Source organism: Rhipicephalus sanguineus, chromosome 4 (genome assembly GCF_013339695.2).
Source record: "Rhipicephalus sanguineus isolate Rsan-2018 chromosome 4, BIME_Rsan_1.4, whole genome shotgun sequence".
Taxonomy (NCBI): Eukaryota; Metazoa; Arthropoda; class Arachnida; order Ixodida; family Ixodidae; genus Rhipicephalus; species Rhipicephalus sanguineus.
This window is the reverse complement of record NC_051179.1, coordinates 86,095,565-86,114,259: the sequence shown is the minus strand read 5'-3', so window position 1 is coordinate 86,114,259 and position 18,695 is coordinate 86,095,565. Positions and strand designations below refer to the sequence as shown.

The 18,695-nt window shown below is 45.5% G+C and overlaps 1 protein-coding gene across 1 annotated transcript in view; it reads right to left on the bottom strand.

Moving 5' to 3' along the window:
* Positions 1-181: 181 nt before the first annotated feature.
* The window catches only part of LOC119391375 (5'-3' exoribonuclease 2-like), a 51,666-nt gene continuing 33,152 nt past the window's right edge, over positions 182-18,695 (bottom strand). The window contains exons 11-24 of the mRNA XM_037659058.1: positions 17,593-17,672; positions 17,300-17,357; positions 14,112-14,169; positions 12,917-12,966; positions 12,772-12,816; positions 11,578-11,634; positions 9,800-9,891; positions 8,260-8,344; positions 6,325-6,375; positions 4,284-4,391; positions 3,462-3,551; positions 2,591-2,663; positions 2,229-2,312; positions 182-432 (exon numbers count right to left, since the gene is read on the bottom strand). Of these exons, the coding sequence (XP_037514986.1) occupies positions 182-432; positions 2,229-2,312; positions 2,591-2,663; positions 3,462-3,551; positions 4,284-4,391; positions 6,325-6,375; positions 8,260-8,344; positions 9,800-9,891; positions 11,578-11,634; positions 12,772-12,816; positions 12,917-12,966; positions 14,112-14,169; positions 17,300-17,357; positions 17,593-17,672 (1,182 nt within the window). The remainder of the gene's footprint in view (positions 433-2,228; positions 2,313-2,590; positions 2,664-3,461; positions 3,552-4,283; positions 4,392-6,324; positions 6,376-8,259; positions 8,345-9,799; positions 9,892-11,577; positions 11,635-12,771; positions 12,817-12,916; positions 12,967-14,111; positions 14,170-17,299; positions 17,358-17,592; positions 17,673-18,695) is intronic.

Sequence of the window (18,695 nt, the reverse complement as noted above, 5' to 3'; positions counted from 1 at the left end):
TGCCCCCATTTTCCCGATAGGCCAAGGGATCCTGAACTTCTTCCCCTTACTCTCCCGCATTTGACACGCCAACCTGTCTCAACAACATCCTCCTCTCCTTTCTCCCTTCCATTTGTGTAACAGCATTACGGTGACCATCGAAATTTCACTGATAAATACTGAAAAGAGATGCAGTGCTTGTTCACGGTAACTGTAGCTCAAGGCACGGGGAGCATGGGAGACGCAGGTAAAGAACATTGTTGGAATCGTTGTGAATCCACCAGCCTATAATAGCCCCCTTGACATGCCCACAGTACACGCCTAATACTTGAGTCACGGTGCGTTCAACCTTGTCGTAGTCGTCGCAATCCTCGTAGGTTGCGGCGAAGGAGTCGTAGGCTGGCTGGCCCTCGCGGACGTACAATATGTCGTCGCCCTCAGAGTTCCTGTTGGCTGCGAGAAATAAGTTGACAGGCAGCGTGTTACTCAGTGGTAAAGGGCTGTGATGTACATTATAGTATGCGGAGTGGACACCATAAATATGGTAAGGAAGGCCGTAAGTGTCCTCACAATGCATAATATGATGCAACAATGGGAAAACCTTTAATAAGAGGCCTCGCTTTTATGCGTGCTAAAAGTGAAGAACTGGAGTCTTACGAATTGTTGGCATATTAAAAAAAAGAGGCAGTAGGTAATTAGTAAAAATAATTCAGGATTGCACGACAGCGCCATGACACAAGGCACGAAATAATGGAACCAATTGACTATGAAGATAAGGAAGGTATAGGGGAAATTACTCGTATGTTTTAACTGTAGTATATATAGTAATTATGACATAAATGGAGAGGAATCAAAGTGGATGAAGAATCAACTTGCCGCAGGTAGGAACCGAACCTACAACCTTCGGATAAGGTGTCCGATACTCTACAAATTGAGCTACAGCGGCGGTCGCTTTCCCATCCATTTAACCGAGTATTTATGCGTGTGTAATCCTGAAAGTGGGCAGCGCCGCTCGCAGCCATGACGGCGAGCGGCGCAGGCTAATAACACTCCCAGGAATGTCTGGACTAACTTGGTCTCGCGACCAAATAAATAAGTCGCAAAGTGACTGGTCGCCAATGGACGCCTTGGTCACAAAGCGACTACCTTGGCTCAGTCGCTCGTTTGCTCGATTTTCCAGTCACGCGACTGCAGTCGCAAACCTCTGAACCAATGAGATGCGCAGGAACAGGACGTTAGCTCATTTTGCAGGGCAATAGCACACGCAGGTGTGAACGTCGGTCGTGTAGTAAATTTCGACCAATGCAAGTCGCAAATGTGAAAGATTTAGGAAATGACAGCGACGCCGCCTGGCGAACTGAGAAAGCTGAAATATTGGCAGATTTCAGAGAGGTAAGAAGAACTTTCATGAACTAATCGCATTTTCATCTTAGAAAACATTTAAAAATGAACATATGCGACAATGATTATGCGTTCCTGTGCAGTCCTTTGTTAAACAAATTTTAGCGGCTTGTTTTCCTAAATGGTGATGCTAAGATTTCTCGCCTATGACGTATTTCCGACTTTCTTGTTTTTCTGCCATACACAGTTAGCAAAATCATAACCTTTGAGATGCGTTTGTGTTTCCAGTAAGAACTGCGTGCATTGAAAGACCACCTTGCATACGTCGACACTAAGTACAAACTTACGCAACGGCTTGCAGTGCAGTATTTCATATGACAATATACAAGCTAAGCTAACTCGTCGGAGACAAAATTGATTTTCATGTCACAGGATCGATAGCATTTGCTTGCTTCCAAGGCGTGCTAAGCCGCGTCAGAATTAGGCAAAAGATCGAATAAGTGAGAATGGTTCCCTGGTGAATCCAAAACAATGAAAAATTGCCGTAGCAAATTTTGTTTTCTCACAGGAAGTACCGTCATAGAACACAATGCACCGCTGGCAATGTGAAGAAGTAGCCATAGTTAACTTGCATCGATTGCACATTTTAAGTAAGAAATAGCTATTAAATACTTAGTAATTGCTTGTGAGACGTATGTATACTTTTTGGTTCCACTGATAAGCATTTTCCTAAGGTTATTGTGTAGCGTACGCAAGAACGCTGAGAGCCAATTAAAGCAATCAAGATGGCCGACTACGACATCATCAGGCGTACACCTCATAGATGCTTGTTGAAAGCGTTTGCGGCTACTACAATCCGTATTCATGGCACATATTATTCGCAATTCTTGAAATACGTCAGTCGTTACCTTGGTCATCGTCCAAGAGCGGGTACACTGTTCTGATTGCGTCGAGAAGCCTGTCTTCTTCAATGAAAGGCAGGAGGGCGACACCTGCGATCAGGAACAGTAAAACTTGGAGGGTCGTTTGCTCACTTGAAAGATTATTTTCAAAGAATTTGCTTGTTAAGGCGTTTTGAAGTCATGGGTTTCATATATAATCTTAACACCTAGCACTGCATGCAAAGTAAGGAATGATTTAGTGCGCGTTATAGAGCTATACATTTCATAGTATTCGCCAACAAGCGCCAAGCTCCCCCTCCTCACCTTCTCTTCTGCTAATATAAGCTTAAGTAAACGTGCGTCAAGGAGCTTACTAAACTTATACTAACCTTGCCAGTCGTGCCTGTGGCCGTTGAGGTCTATCTTGAAGTTGAGCGGGTAAAAGTCCGTTATGGGAGACCTCTGAAAGAAAGCGCGGTGCAACAAGGAAAATCCGCTGTTGACCACCTCTTCATGACAACACAAATGATGCGGCAAAAGGCGAATCGAAGTCTAAGTCTCCGCATTTCCTACCTGCAGGACCGGATATCATGGCAAGCCGTGATCCCCTCCATTATTGTTATCTATGTAAATATTTCTTTTTACTTTGTTGTTACCTGAACAGTGAGACATTTACGCTGAAATTTTATTGAATAATTGTCGGATTCCACTATGTCATCAACAATTTCATTCGGCCATCCTCAATGGCTGACAAAGCGGCGACCGGTCTGCTGAAAAAAAAAAAAACATCAACACGGCGCGATAGCAGTGAGTGTTTGTAATAGCAGACACATTGCGCATCAAGATTCTGTTAAGAAGGCAGCACTGTTACACTAAAACGACCGATCGTTTGTTTAGTTTCTCCACCTTCAGTAGTCATTGGGAACAACCTAAAGCAAAGTAATATAGGTTTAAGCTGCTGTTGAGATGCGTTAACGAAGGGCGAATATTGATCTGTAATTTTAGATGCGAAGCAGGAAATTAGATATATGCTTTGCGCGACGTGTAAGAATATTCACACAAAACGCAACCAATGTTTTCTAGAAATTACATCTATCAAAGACCATCGGTAAGAACAGAATCATTCCTTTTGTATCATCAGAATTAGAATGCAAACGCGCGACAGTACATCATTGGTCAGATAAACTAAAGGATCAAGTCTTGCTCTCCGAGTAGAACCATTGTATTTAAGCTCGCGTAATTTTTGCGCAGTAAGCTTACAGGATCATCCATGAGGTCGGCAAGAGGCTCGGGAAGGAATCGGCTGCTGGATGCAGGCAGGACGCTCATGAGCTGCTCCATAGGCTTAACCTGCAAACCAGGGAAATCGGTTTGAAAAGGTTCAGTTAATTCAAGGGCAAACGTGTACCAGAGTGAGTGATCGTTCGATGAAGTTGTCATTTCTTTCTAGTTTGTGTGTTGCGCTTACACGGCGCTCCTGAAGCACACGCGAACACACACACACACACACACACACACACACACACACACACACACACACACACACACACACACACACACACACACACACGCGCGCGCGCGCGCGCGCGCGCACACACACACACACACACACACACACAAACACGCGCGCGCGCGCGCGCGCTCGCACGGATATAGGGGTGCTCGTGCACACAGGGAGTCGTGCTGGCGCACAAGTTATACCCTCATGCATGCATCGAAGTCTTGAGAAGTTCCATCCCACCAGGAGCTCTGCTCGCGTGGAGGACAACGCGGACACATGGTCCATCCAATCACTACCCAACAACCTAGCTTGGATTTCAACAAAACAGTTCGTGAGGCACTGAGGCGTTAAAGAAGACAGAAACTATGCTATCATCGCCAGTTCCAAGAACGAAATGGTCCACCTCGTATAAAATTTTGGCGCACAAGCTTAGATATTGTAGAATTCTACCTGGCCCTCTATCACGTATATATCATTTTATATATATTTTACGCGTGATGTCGGTCCGTGCGCCATCTCTCTTGTATAAATGCCCTATTGGCATACGCCCTACGTCCAACAATGAGGTAAAATTGACTCACGGGTTCTGTTTCGGGGTCAAAGTCGATGGCGACGTCACCCATGTTGTCGAAGTCCGACGCGAAGGGCGCGTACAGGTGTGGGAAAAACCACGTCCACGATGCGCAGCCCTGCAAATGGACACGGTACAGTGGGTGTTGTGAAATTCCGAAGCATGCATATTTTATTCGCATGATTACCTCCCTTTGTTTTCTTTCCTTGCTGTATGAGGAACTGCGAAAGGATGCTATCAAGAGAGAAACCATTTAAAGCTTCAGCTTACAGAACCTTCAACGGACGCTGCATGAACGCTCCTTGTGGGCGCCAACGGAAGGTCAGACAGACCACCCCAGACAACGTGCAGAAGGTACCACTCACATACACACGTATATACTACAGCGCTTCAAATTGCCCGCTAAAACATCCCATCCGCCACAAGTAAAGCTAACCAGTGCAGACGGTGCCACTTCGTACCAGCTACAAAGCGATACATTTCCGCGCCTTGCGCTCCGCCACTTTTCTTGTCCAAACCAGTACTCAGACCGATGTCCTTTCTGCGGAGGATTCTCAAGGCTTCACCACCCTACGTGGAAATGCCCCAAACCACCCGATCAGTCAAAAGCACCCTACTGCTTCACCCAGGCGAATTTTTTTCCAGGGGGGGGGGGGGGCACTTGCTGAAAGCCTTGACTATTTGAGAAAAACACCTATTTTCATGATTTATTTTCGATAAAACACCATGTGTCAACAAAATTTTGGGAGGGGGGGCAGGAGGCCTGCCCCCCCCCCCCTCCCTCCCGAAAGCCAGGCCGTAGCCCCCCCTGGCTACGGGCCTGGCTTCACCTCCTTCTGCGAAACTGTTCTCTCTAGCACAGCTCTGGAAGACAAGCGTAGACTGATTTACCGGCCTAGGATGAATGCTGCATTGAATGGGGCTGAGCGGTTCACCCTCGGAGAATAATTAATAAAAAAATCAGTTCGTGCCTGTTTCAAAGAAATCGTTCACATTTATAGCCCACAATAAGAACAAATATGGAAAGGAACTTCGTATTGTGCGCTATAAAAGTGAACATGAATTTACCAACATGCCCAAGCATACGCGCTTTCAAATTAGAATCGTTCGTAACACCAAGGCGAAACGTTCCCTCCATAGAAGTTCTCGCAGCCCCGTAGCGTGTTAAGAAATTTGGACATTGTGCATTGCTACTGCGAGGCAATTGTAGCCTTCGACGTGGACTCATCTCCACATCTCCGCCGAGCTTTTTGTCCCGGCTGCGTAGTACCTAAGGGCGACCGGCACGCTGTGATGCGCTCAGCTCCAGGAATGAGAGAGGCAAAGATTGTAGCTTGCGCCTCAAACGAGTGAAAAACGTTGTCATTCCCACTGGCGTGCGTCTCGAGGGTCTAACTGGTTGAAGCGCGTAATAACCCTATCAGGCTCGCTGAATTTATTTTATTATTTTTTTTGCGTCGAGGCCTCACAAATACAGCGGTCACTTGCGCACTTACTTCTACAGTGGCGACCTCTTCTGGCAGACAATACAATGCTCCTGAAACCATGTTTGTCCAAAGCGACCTCGCGTCACAGCCCTGCTTTTGAAAGACGCGTGAACATCACATCTGCACTCTAAGAAAGAAAAAAAAGGAGTACTCTTTTCGGTGAGTCCAGATATGCCACGTATATGACTCTCTTTATAGAGACACGTTCACTCTCTTGTGGGTCCCACGACTCTCCGACAAGAGTATAATTCTCTCCTAATAGAGGTCGCGTGTTTCTTTAGAGAGTCATATACGTGGCAAGTCACGACTCACAAAAAGGAGTCAAATGACTTCTTAGTGTGTGTACTACACTGTGGCCGGCTGCTAAGCCGTTTAATTACGCCTCAAAAGCTTTGGTGTCGAAGTTGCCAGCCGTTCCTATCGTCAGGCACAATTAACTACCTGTGGATAACCAAGACCAACGCCTCCTCTATGAGGCCCTGCTAAGACTGAAGAGCGCGTTTGACGAGATATAGTAAATCCGTAAACCGTGCAGTGACAGGAAGCTTAGAAAAGAAATCTTACTTGTACATAGTAGCGCAGAACCCAGCACAGTCCCTTGATGTATTCACGGGCCTGCGCGAACGTAGGATAATCAATAATTTTTTCTCTCGTATAAGTTTTCTCTCGTATAACCCGCAATCTCAACAACGATTCGCGGAAAACTTTCTAAAATTGATCCCCGCGTACTACCGCGAAGCTAGCTTCCTTGTACAGCTAGAAAGAAATGCCCTGAAGCCACCTTTGCAAACAGGAAATTTTGTTTTTTGTTTTGACTTTAGTTACATTTCATTGCGATAGCAATTATATGGAAAGCCTTGGCGGGTTTTTGCCGTCACCGTCGCCGTCATGTTCCGTATAAAGTCGGAATCGATGGCAATGTCCCGCGCATCGTTATGTTCTACGCGCGAGTAAAGCGCGCTAGCGCTGGCGACGAAAGCGGCTGAAGCAGAGATGAGCCGTCCACCTCCGTCGCACGAAGGGCGCGTGCGTTAACATCGCCCAGCGTGCGAGGCATGCCGTCAATGCCTCCTCAAGCAGACAGCAAACACCCCGCCCGTCTTTCGCCGGGCGAAGGGGCTAAGTCGCTCGAGCAGCAACTGCGAACTTTGATCAAAAGGGCGCGGTCGCTATCTCGATAGACATCAGTAGACGGTTTGTATAGCCTTGTACGGGTTGTGCTCTCATCGCCTACTTTGCGTTGAGACAACAGACAGCACGAAAACCGCTTCGATCCTTGGAGCGGCCGTATTCCCTTATACCAGCCAGGGGCGTAGCCAGAAATTTTTTTCGGGGGGGGGTTCAACCATACTTTATGTATGTTCGTGCGTACGTTTGTGTGTGTGCGTGCCTATATACGCAAGCAAAATTAAAAATTTTCGGGGGGGGGGTTTGAACCCCCCCACCCCCCCCCCCTTGGCTACGCCCCTGATACCAGCGTTTCGGGTCCAAAAGAGCTATAGCTGCTAGCCTTATTTGTATAACATTCCAATTTGTTGCTATCGCATTCCTTGCTTCGGCCTTGTGGCGAAACGGTGTTTTTTTACAGCAGAGCTGTTATGGTCGAGATTTGCCGCGTGTCATATATAGAAAATTATCATCATCATGGACCGGCACGCGCTCAATGACCACCCAAGCATTCTGCACAGATGGTTAGCAAGAGAAGCTGAGACGTGCCCTCCAGCTCTAACGTGACCCAGCCTTGCGCGACTTGGTGCAGACTGCGTTTTTTTTTTGTGCGGGTTATAGGCGAGCTTTTTTGAGTTTTGACTGCAAATGAGACTTGGTTTAGATGTTTTTATTGCGACAGATAACGACACTTCCCGAGAAAAAAAAATTGTCTTGTAATTATAGTTGATGGCAAACAGACCATTCTGAAATATCGGTTACTAAAATTTAGCGATATGAAATAAAGCAGACATGCGCAGCTAAACTAGCGCACGGTGACCCCGAACATTGAAGTCACCATTATACCATACTTTCTCGCTCGTACTGTTTAGTTTGCACAAGGCAGCGGACGTTTTGCTTGTTTAAAGAGAAAAACTTCTGTATAGTACAAGAAAGAATAAGCGTAGCCGGCTGAAAGATGCTGCCCACATGCGCCTTCAGAATGTCTTCGCTCTCCGATGATAACGCGAAGCTGAGGATACCTGTTTCACTCAATCGTTGTATGCACAGGCGCGTAGTTAAAATGAGCTATGAAGTTTTAAATGCCAAAACAACCGTATGAATGCATGGCAGTCCGCAGTGGGTTAATCCGCATTATTTAAGCTTCCTGGTGCGCGTTTGAATATTGAACGCGCTATTAAATGTACCTAGGCTAGAATGGTTGCGTTTTGCTACCGTGCATATTAAGTGTGGCTGCCGCGGGCGGACCAGTTCCTGTCGAGCATATCTATGCTTCTGTCTCCAAATATGGAGAGTTCGCGTCGCCATAGATGGTACATAAGCCGTGCTCACCAAGTTCTGGCGAAACGCTGTGTTCTCCGGGCTGGCGTCGAACTTCGCCACGTAATACCTGTCCTTCCAGCCGTCCTCCCAAAGCCTGAAACGAGACAAGCGTGATAGATTTCCCACTTTAATAAGGTACCGCACTGTATCTCGTGCAGAACGTTCCTTCTTTGTAGAACAAGTTGATGCATGTCTCACCGACGAATCATTAATCAATTTGCGTGTTACCCTATTGCGTCTTAGTTCGCTGATTCGGGGATTTGGCAAAAGCGGTTACAATTATTTACGAAAATCTCTGCAACAGGAGCCGGTAAACAATAAAAGAAGGGTATACAGGAAACTTTATAAGACAGTGAAGCAACTGAATCTAACACGAACATGTGAGACAAATAAGAACGAAAGGTCATTTAGCATGAATATGCTCTAGCGACATTAATGTTAGAAGCCCGAAATAGTCCTCCCTAATTCATTTTTAACACCCATTTATGGCTTGAGGATAATGATGATTGTTTTGCATTGTATATCTACAGGCCTTAGCAGTTACCTCGAGTGAAGTGCTTTTTAACACGTATTACCTTCAAATATTTTACCTTCATCGGAAATTATTAGTAAAAGGTTAGAATGAATTCTTTCAAAAACTTCTGAATATACTGTGATAAGCTACGTCACGCACAACGAAAAAAAAAACACATCAGAGTAATAAACCAAATACGAATATATAGATGATGTTGCATCAAGTGCCGTTATTCAACGTCGTGTAAAAACGTAGCTCAGCAGTAAGCACTAATTCATCGGAGCCGCATAGCAGAATTCCTCAAAGTTTGAATTTAGAAAAAAAAGGTCACTTCTGGAATTTCCCATTGGCGTGACACGTTCGCAGATAGCACGTCCATTATGTGAGTTATCTGCAATTTTTGCATAATTGGCTTTCCTCAATATTACATATAACCTCAACAAATTTTAAGTTAGTGTCAGAAGGCTGCTTTGAAAGCGAGCTCCTAAAGCTAAGGAATTTAGGAGAGACAACATTACCCAGTATGCATTTTCTTTAAGAGGTAAATAAGATTTTTCTGAAGGTTTTTTAAGATAGATAGATAGATAGATAGATAGATAGATAGATAGATAGATAGATAGATAGATAGATAGATAGATAGATAGATAGATAGATAGATAGATAGATAGATAGATAGATAGATAGACAGACAGACAGACAGACAGACAGACAGACAGACAGACAGACAGACAGACAGACAGACAGATAGATAGACAGATAGATAGATAGACAGACAGACAGACAGACAGACAGACAGACAGATAGATAGATAGATAGATAGATAGATAGATAGATAGATAGATAGATAGATAGATAGATAGATAGATAGATAGATAGATAGATAGATAGATAGATAGATAGATAGATAGATAGATAGATAGATAGATAGATAGATAGATAGATAGATAGATAGATAGATAGATAGAGATAGATCCGGTCGAAGTGCCCATGGTTTGCTAAGAAATGCTTCGCATTTAATGTCGTATCAGCGCTCACCGCACTTCGTCCTCAGACGAGTCATCGTCGTCGCTGTCGTCGCTTTCGACTGGGCGCTTGACGCCACGCGGAGGCATGAGTTTGCTGTACTTCTGCAGATAGTGAGATAAGACAGCCTGGTTAAGTGCTTACTGCTAGAAATATGATATAAAGCAACCATAGCAGTAAAACATATGCTTGAAAGTGAGAAAAACGAATAGTGATCGAAGCATATAAACCTCAATTTCTATTGTATAATCTGGCTAGAAATTCCTTTCAAGTGATTTGTTGCATAACATTGGTGCGCTCTGTGTTTGCAGCGCTCCGTTTACCTTCGCGATTTACCCATAATTTGAGCGGTGCTTTTAGCTCTTTCAAGTTGGGAGCACGGTGCTGCGTCTGCGACTACCTCTAGCGGCAAGAAGACGCTGCGACACAAGATGGAAAATCTAAAATGAACCTTTTTACGTCTTCGATTAGAGGAACAGCGTTTGAGCACTCGCGCCCAAACCAGAAAACGCTACCTCTTGCGAGTAGGCAATGCAATACCGTCCCCCTGCAAATGTAATCAGTTGTACAATAGAACCACGATACCTTACCACACAGCTGGTCTTATCACTGTTAAACCGTACTATCATCGAGATCGGACCATCGAAACTTTATCTTCTCAGGAAGTCACGGTTAGGTCCAAAAGAAAGCTCAAACATTTGAAAGTATAACGATCGCGGATTATCGCTATCCGTGAGTGACAATGTGCTGGTGATAGTGCTGGCGATAGCGGGACAGCAAGCCTAGATTTATTATTCGACTGATGCATTCATCTGCACATTCAGCTGCTCAACTAAGTCATGCGATTAATTAGGACATCCACCGAACACGCTAACACAATTATTGCGTCCGTAATCCATTTTACGCGATAGCATGAGGGAGCTCGTTTCGCAGAAATTCCGGTGTCGATGTCGGTGGTTGTGAGCAAAAAAATTGTGTTGTCCGTGAGCGATAATTCGAGGTTAGCGATTGAGAAGGCGATGCGAACGGGACCGATTATGCTATCGCGTTCTACTCTCGAGGCGAAGCTCGATCAAGCGTCCTCCAAATTTATTTCGACTTCGTAGGATGCTAAGCAGCAGTAGTACTATAAGTTACACACATTTCCTATCGTTATCAGCCTACTACAATTCCTATCGTTGTGAGCCACCAGGCTGTATTTTTAGTTTTGCCAAATGCCTTGCCTCCCTGAATTGCATATTTTTCGTGAAGAAAATCCCACGAATTCGTAGCTTGTCCTTCCGCGCTTAACGGCACGGTGTGTTTGCTTTTCCTACCTTTTTTTTTTCCTCGTCCGTATACCGTTTCGCCGCGAACCCTGCATTGTTTAGCAGTGACACCACATGGGTCACGCGACAGAGCAGGTATTTGCGCAGAGTAATGCGGATGGAACGGATTGGTGGAAAATGACGAAGCAGACGCGGCAGCGCCAACGATAAGTCGCATGCACGCATCAGATATAATACACTTTTATTGTTAGACGTGTGTGTAAGGCGCCCGTCCAGGCACCTCAGCCGCACTTGAGGAGGAGCTTCATGCGTCTTATCAAAACACACCTATGTATCTGGACGTCCTATAGGAGCCCTCGTTGAAAAGCGCAACAAAGCGCTTGTGGAAATGGTGCACAATGTTACATATGTTAGCAAATATCACTGAGTGATAAAACCTATACGTTATTTTAAGGCTTTGTATTTTCCGGCGTTCCCGACTTTCTTCATTCGCTAAGTGCAGCTCGAGTCCCGTAAACTTACGACGTCAGCGAGCCGTTCGTTAGTTGACAGCGCCTGCCTCTCTTCCTCGTCAGCTTCCTGAAATTACAACAATGATGCGCCGAATGTTCAACAGTGTTCGTCTACATACAGCAAATTTACAATTCCTAGATACCATATCGACGCGATATATTCATAAAGAACGGTGGTGCAGTCTAACAGTACACACTTATTTTCACATTTCTCACTGCACTGAAATCCACAACGTTATCATCATCATCGAGAAGTATTATAGTGTATAACTTCAACAAACTGCGAAAGAGGTCAACTTTGCAATGCGCATACACGAAATTCAAAGGCCCACTCGTTGCAAGAGGGCAGCTAGAACCGTTGGCGTTCTGATGTTTCAAGCTGTATTTCGCAAAGTAGGCATTTAGCAGTACCCTCGCTCCCCTTCGCGGGCGCAGGAAACAAGCATTACCTCGCTGAATCTTCGAGCACGAATAGCGCCTGAACAGCTTGTTTAAAAAAACCAGCTTCGCCGCAAGGGCGAAGCAATGCGGTAGCAACAAATTGTAATGTTATACGAAGTAAGGCTAGTAGCTAACTCTTTTGAATACGATATCGCGTAACTTCACAAAACGCTGGTTTAAGCAAATACGGCCGCTTCAGGGACCGAAGCGGTTTTCGTACTGTCAGTCTTCAAAACGCGAAGTCAGCGTTGAGAACACAGCAAGTTTACGAACCGTCTCCTGATGTATAGCAAGCGCGGCAGCGCTCGCGATTACGAGCATAGCTCGCAGTTGCTGCTGGAGCAACGCGAGCTTTGAATGAACACCGAAACAGAGGGCCAGACTTGTACAGAATCTACCTGGCGCAGCTCTGTCGCGGCGAGGTATGAGCAAACTGATATCAATCAACGCGTGAACTAGTGTACTCTACATTTTTATGAGGAACATTGTATTGGACGGGATCGGCCATGCCTTCTTTTTTTTTTTCAACGAACAAGCAGTAATTTCACTTCCGTCAGCTATTGCATTCCTCGCCCTCCAATGAAGATGCTACTGACACTTCACAAAGTTCATGACATCAGTGTGGAAAAAGAATCAGCGAATCACCTCCGTTTTTTTGCACCATAGGTAATTAGAACGCCTTTTACGCTCATGACCGTTTTCCTGTATGAAGGACAAACTAGCGCATAAATGAAGCCTACAGACTAAATAATCGCAGACTCACCGCCCTCCTCTCTGCCTTTTCTTTTGCAGCTGCCTTGATGCTGACCTAGAAGAGATGGTCAGGAAAGATTTGCACAGACAAAGGTGGCCTAGTGAGCTGTATGAAAAATGTTGATCTGTACACATGTAAAATTAGCGTAACTTACTTCCTGTCTGTGGCGCTGCTTGAAAATATATTCTTCAGATTTGGCGATTTCTGCGTGTAAATTCCCGAGTATAAATTTCCGAGTATAAATTCTCGGTATCAATTCCCGAGTGATATAGCACTGATCTTTGCACAATATATCATAATACAATGCCCCAGGTCTCTTTCTCGCCATTTCTTGGTATTCGTAATCATTATTACCTAACTTATTTGCGTGCAAATATGCTGATATGTAACTGATGATGTGCTGTAATCTGCAGATACTATCTGCTGCTGCCAAATGTGTTAACAGCCGTTGATAATGGCACTAGGCTGCAAATGTGTCCTTTTGTTGTTCGCTGGCGGCGTACCGCTTATTCTCCTTGACATAAGGCTTCTCTAGTGCCCTCTTTCCCACACAACACGCTCTTCCGTAGTCCTGCTTATGTGTTTTTGCCTCCAGAGCGTTATCATTGGGACTTACAATGCTGATACTAGTTAGATATTTCTAGCTTATCAGGGGAAGGCTGGCGCGCGGTTTGCACAAAAACGAGGAACTAGAAAATCGCCCGGCGGCAAAAACCACTGACACGCCATAAACAGGGCGACTATAGTGGTATGAATAAAATTCGTTGCTAGGCTAGTTGGTTCATAATCTTAAATTGGATACAGGACCACAGGCGTGCGTACGGGGAGGGGGGTCAGGGGGGCGCCCCCCCCTATTCACCTAAGAGGGGGGGGGGCGCCAAGTCATCCCCACACATTGACATAATAGGGAGGGGGCGCAATGTCAGTGCCAGGCATTGACATAATTGAGAGGGGGGCGCAACGACGAACCTTCGCCCCCCCCCCCCTGAAGGGGAACCCTGCGCATGCATATGTACAGGACAAAGCGCTTGTCCTGTGCATCTGTGTTCTTCCTTTGTCCTGTATCGAATTTACGCTATCCAGTGTTTAAGATATTGTGGTATAGTTGCTTATGGTGGGGTCACACTACAAGGAGGCACAAATAGGCAGTGTCGCAATAGTTCAAGCTGCTAATGAGTATACGAGGTCTACAATACACGTGTTGTAGACTTATCCATCCGTGTATTATTCTGTCCAACTCACGGTGATCGTACACGAACGTTTAACATGTTACCCACTCGCCGACAGTTACTGTCAATTCACTTCTACCAAAACGTTCCATTTTTATTCGAATTCATTTTATATCTTACCATTCAGGAGGACTTCCAGTCGCTTGAGCGCGACGCAGCCTCTTTTCGTCAGGTACCCCTGGAAAAACCAGTGAGGGTGATCTCAACAGCCGGGCAGGCGTGGGTAAAACAGTAGCGCCCCAAGATTACTAGCGCATCACCTTAGGCGAACGCTGAAGGTTGCGGGATCTAAGAAAAGAGCCGCTATCGGAACAAACGGACACAGTCCACGCCGTCGTGCAAACGAACACGTGGACATTTATTATCTGATTTTACATAACGGCGAGCTCGCCAGCCGAATCTAAGGAGTAATGAAGTATCATGAAAAATAAGCCAATACAATGCCAATATAATACACAGAGAACATAATACACACAAACACTATAACACATACAATGTACCACGAATTCAGCGTCGCCGACGTTCGACTCACCACGGGAGGCCGTGAGACCGAGCCGCAGAATCGTTCTCCCCTGTGCTAAACTAAACCAGTGATGTTCTTCCCTGTGCTTAACTAAACCAGTGATGTGACGCTTATGCGGTGGTAAGGAAGACGGCTGTGTGAATCAATACTTAAGATCTCGCGATGAATCACCTTCGCCGGGCTCAATGAAGAGGTTTGATCGCCAGCCTCACGCCTCTAATGGGACGCTGAATAGACAACATTGCGTTCAGCTGAAATCGTACGCTACACTTGCGGGATAGTACGAGGAGAGATCGACCCGAAATGGTCTTTTGAAGTAATGGAGAGAGAAGTTGGATGTTTTGGTCATGTTATGCTGGCAACCAGGTCAATCCAGCTGAAAGTTAGCCAAAGTGGAAGGTAAAACAAGACGAGACCGACCATGCACAAGATGGTTAGATGTATACTGTGGAGGCAACTTCCAAACGTCTCTGTGTGGGCAAGGAACTTGTACTAAATAGGTATCAGTACACTCATACTGTCGATACACTCACGTCGTCGACAGGAGTGGTCGGCAACTCGACAGTACGCGGCAAAACAACAGGAAAGGCACCATTAAGAAAAGATGGATGATGACGCCATCTCGACGTCTGTGCATATTAGTCTGAATCTGCGCTTCTTAAAGTGAAAAAATCAAAGAAATATACCACAGTAGCTTACTGCTAACATAAAATACACTACGCTCACTCTGTAAGTGATTGCTACAAAACGCGTATTACCGGCGCACTGAAGCGTCACGCATGTACCGAAAGTACATATTTTTATAGTACGAACAAACTATAACATCGTTCTAGTTTTTTTTTTTCTGCAGAGCAACCCAGTTAATGCATAACTTTAATAGTTCGAAAATTTTTTATTATCGATTGACGCTTGCAAAATGCTCAAAGGTTACATACTAGCTCATCACTTGTCAATATGCACCGCTTCTAATTTGTCGTTCTTGTCTGCTTTGACAAAACAAAAGTTATCAGAAAACATTCAGTGGATGCCTTTTTTTCTTAGATACGCGACAATATTCTATAAATAAAAGAAAGCGTTGCGTACATGTTCTGCATCTTTGAAATGAGCAGCGCAAAAACAAGGACACGAGAAAAAATACAGAACACCACACTTTTGCACTTTTGTACAAAAGTGTGGTTGTACTTTTTCTCGTGTGCTTCTTGCGCTGCCATTTCAAAAATGCATAACCAATTCCAACTTGCCCAAATGTCACTTCTTCTGCGTACATGTACTTCTTAAGACGGGAGTCTCAAGCTCACCTCAGCTACCGGGCCGCGCAGTCACGAAATTCAGTCCCGCAAGGGCCGGGAAAGGGGTGCACGGGGCAGAGGAGTTTCGTTTGAATGAAACGTCAGCTTATGTTGCTATTTAAAAGCCCTTTCACATATCTCTTACATGGGGCCATTTTTTAAAGGGAATTCGGCGTCAGGATTCGAGAAGCATATCGATACCAATCTCCAGCATTACAAATCTGGACTCTGATTCTGTAAAATAGAGTTTTGCTTCCACGGTTATGTTTCAGCAAATGGTGACCGCGTGTGGTGCCTCACGAAAGACATGCTTGCGACCGGTCACGTCTGTCTAGCTTGCCTGAGCTAATTCATGTTATTAATCGCAGTAGGCGAGAAAATAATACAAGTAACATTTAGCAAAGCCGGAGAACTTTTTTCTTGTCAAGCATCAAATAACTGCTAAAGTTTTCAATACGGCTCGCTTAATCACGCTGTCGCCCTTGCCCGTCAAGTTCCTTTCCTGTGCGGGCAGCTGTCCACTGTGGGTTGAAGGCTCATGGATTACTTATTGAGAAAATTTAAAAAGAAGTCACAGTTTCAACTCAAGAGCGAAGCAATGAATGTGATCATAGGCGTGCGCACAAAATCTGCCCCGTACATTGACCGTTCAAGTCACCTAAGAGGGGGGAGGGGGGCGCAAAATCTGCCCCATACATTGACTTAGTAGGGTGGGGGGGGCGCTGCGATGAACCTTCGCCCCCCCTGATGGGGAACCCTACGCCTATGAATGTGACAGCAACAAATTGTATTGTTATACGACGTAAGGCTAGCAGCTAATTCTTTTGGATCCGACCTCGCGTAACTCTACAAAACACTGATGTAAGAGAATACGGCCGCTCCAGGGAGAGAAGCGCTTTTCGCTCAGTCTCTTCGCGTTGAGAGCACAGCGCGTCGATGGGTATACAAGCCGTTTCCAGATGCCTGCCGAAATAACGCGCGCGCCAGCGGTCGTGACCGCGCCGTTATAATCAAAGTTCACAGTGGCTGCTCGAGCGACACAGCTCCCCCCCCCCCCTTCACCGGTGTCCCGACATGCTCCTCCTAGACAGGCGGGGCGTTTGCTCTCTTCTTGAGCAGCAATCGACGGCAGGGCTCGCACACGGGATGATGTTATCGCATGCGCCCTCTGTGCGATGGAGGCTCATTTCATCTCTGCTTCAGCCGCGTTCCTCACCCCGCTCGCGCGCTTTTAACCCCGGCTGGACATACGATGCGCGGGGAGATTTTATCAATTTGGACTTTACACGGAACATGACGGCGACGGCAAAAACCCGTCTAGGGTGTTCATATAATTGCTATCACAATAAAATTGTGAGACGAAGACAGTAATGTGTGGGCCGAGCCTCTGGTGAAAGCTTCGCGGGCCGCGTGTTTGAGACCCCTGCAATAGAATCAGCATCTCTGATAACCAACAAGCCATCTAGAATGCGTGCAGATAGAAATACGCTACCTACACCATTCTGCGGCAGAGTCTCCTTATACACGTTGACCAGCCTTTCCAGTGCACGTTCGCTGTGAGAAAAAAAAAAGTAAACATATTTTTGAATGATCCTTCGCAACTCCCAATTCGTTTACTGCGACAGCAATGGGCTGTCACAGCAGAAAATGAAATACATCTTAGCGTTGCCAAGAAAACTTTGAATGTGCTTGGTGTACTCGAAGTTTCATTGCATGTATGATGTTCAGGGACACCAGCTCACGGCGCGTGCGCGTTGATTACAGTATTCCCGAAACTGACGATATTTACCTGATCGACAAGGACGGCAGAGGGGGCAGGAAGTCGTTTCCGACTAGAAAGCATAGGAATACCCAGTCATCGATGGCTCGCTGAAACAAGCACGTTCACAAGCATGTTGGTACTTTTTGGCGAAGATGAACAAAAATAATTATGTTATCGTTATGCCATCGTTCGCGGCTGGGCGAAGTGATATTTAAAGATCATGTGAAATATTCTGCGTGACACAAGCGAATGACGCAGCGCTCCTGCCATCTCTGTGTGCTGACGTTTGTTTCTGTGACGCAGCACAATTTAGAATTCGGTCATCTTTCCTCTTTTATCTGAATTTCTAAAGCCTACACTCAGATAGCCTGCTAATAAGATTTCTAATAATATCTGGGGTTTACCGTCCCAGAACCACGATATGAGAGACGCCGTTGTGGAGGGCTCCGGAAATTTCGACCACCTGGGGTTCTTTAACGTGCATCTAAATCTAAGTACACGGGCCTCAAACATTTTCGCCTCCATCGAAAATGCAGCCGCCGCGGCCGGGATTCGATCCCGCGACCTTCGGGTCAGCAGTCGAGCGCCATAACCACTAGACCACCGTGGCGGGGCTAGCAAGATTTCTATTTTTTCAATAAACATATTGCTGTTCGTACTCGCGGCCCTTGGCTTTCCTTCTTTCGTGCCTGTGTATGCTGCTTTGTTTTACTGCACTGTTCGCTATTTTTATGTCTCTATCATCAACATGAACATCATAATTGTCATCAGCCTATTAAGGTCTACTGAAGGACGACCTCTTCTCCCAGCATTGTCCAACTAACCGAACTGTGCTGCATCTACATCTTGACTACATTTTATACCTTAACATTTCCACAATTCTCGATAGCATATACAAATCTACAATAGTGACCACGCACCGCTTCTCTTTGTGCCCTTTGCCAATCATTCGCCGAACACTGTTTATCTACCCTTCGCAACGCATGGTAGGTGCTACGTCGATGTATTCATTTACACTTAATAGTGATATAAATCGTCCCCTTAAAACTCTAAGAATCTTGCCGTCCCATGATCCTAGTACTAAAATTTTTGTTATTTTATTATTTATTGTACAATCCTCGCTCTTCTAG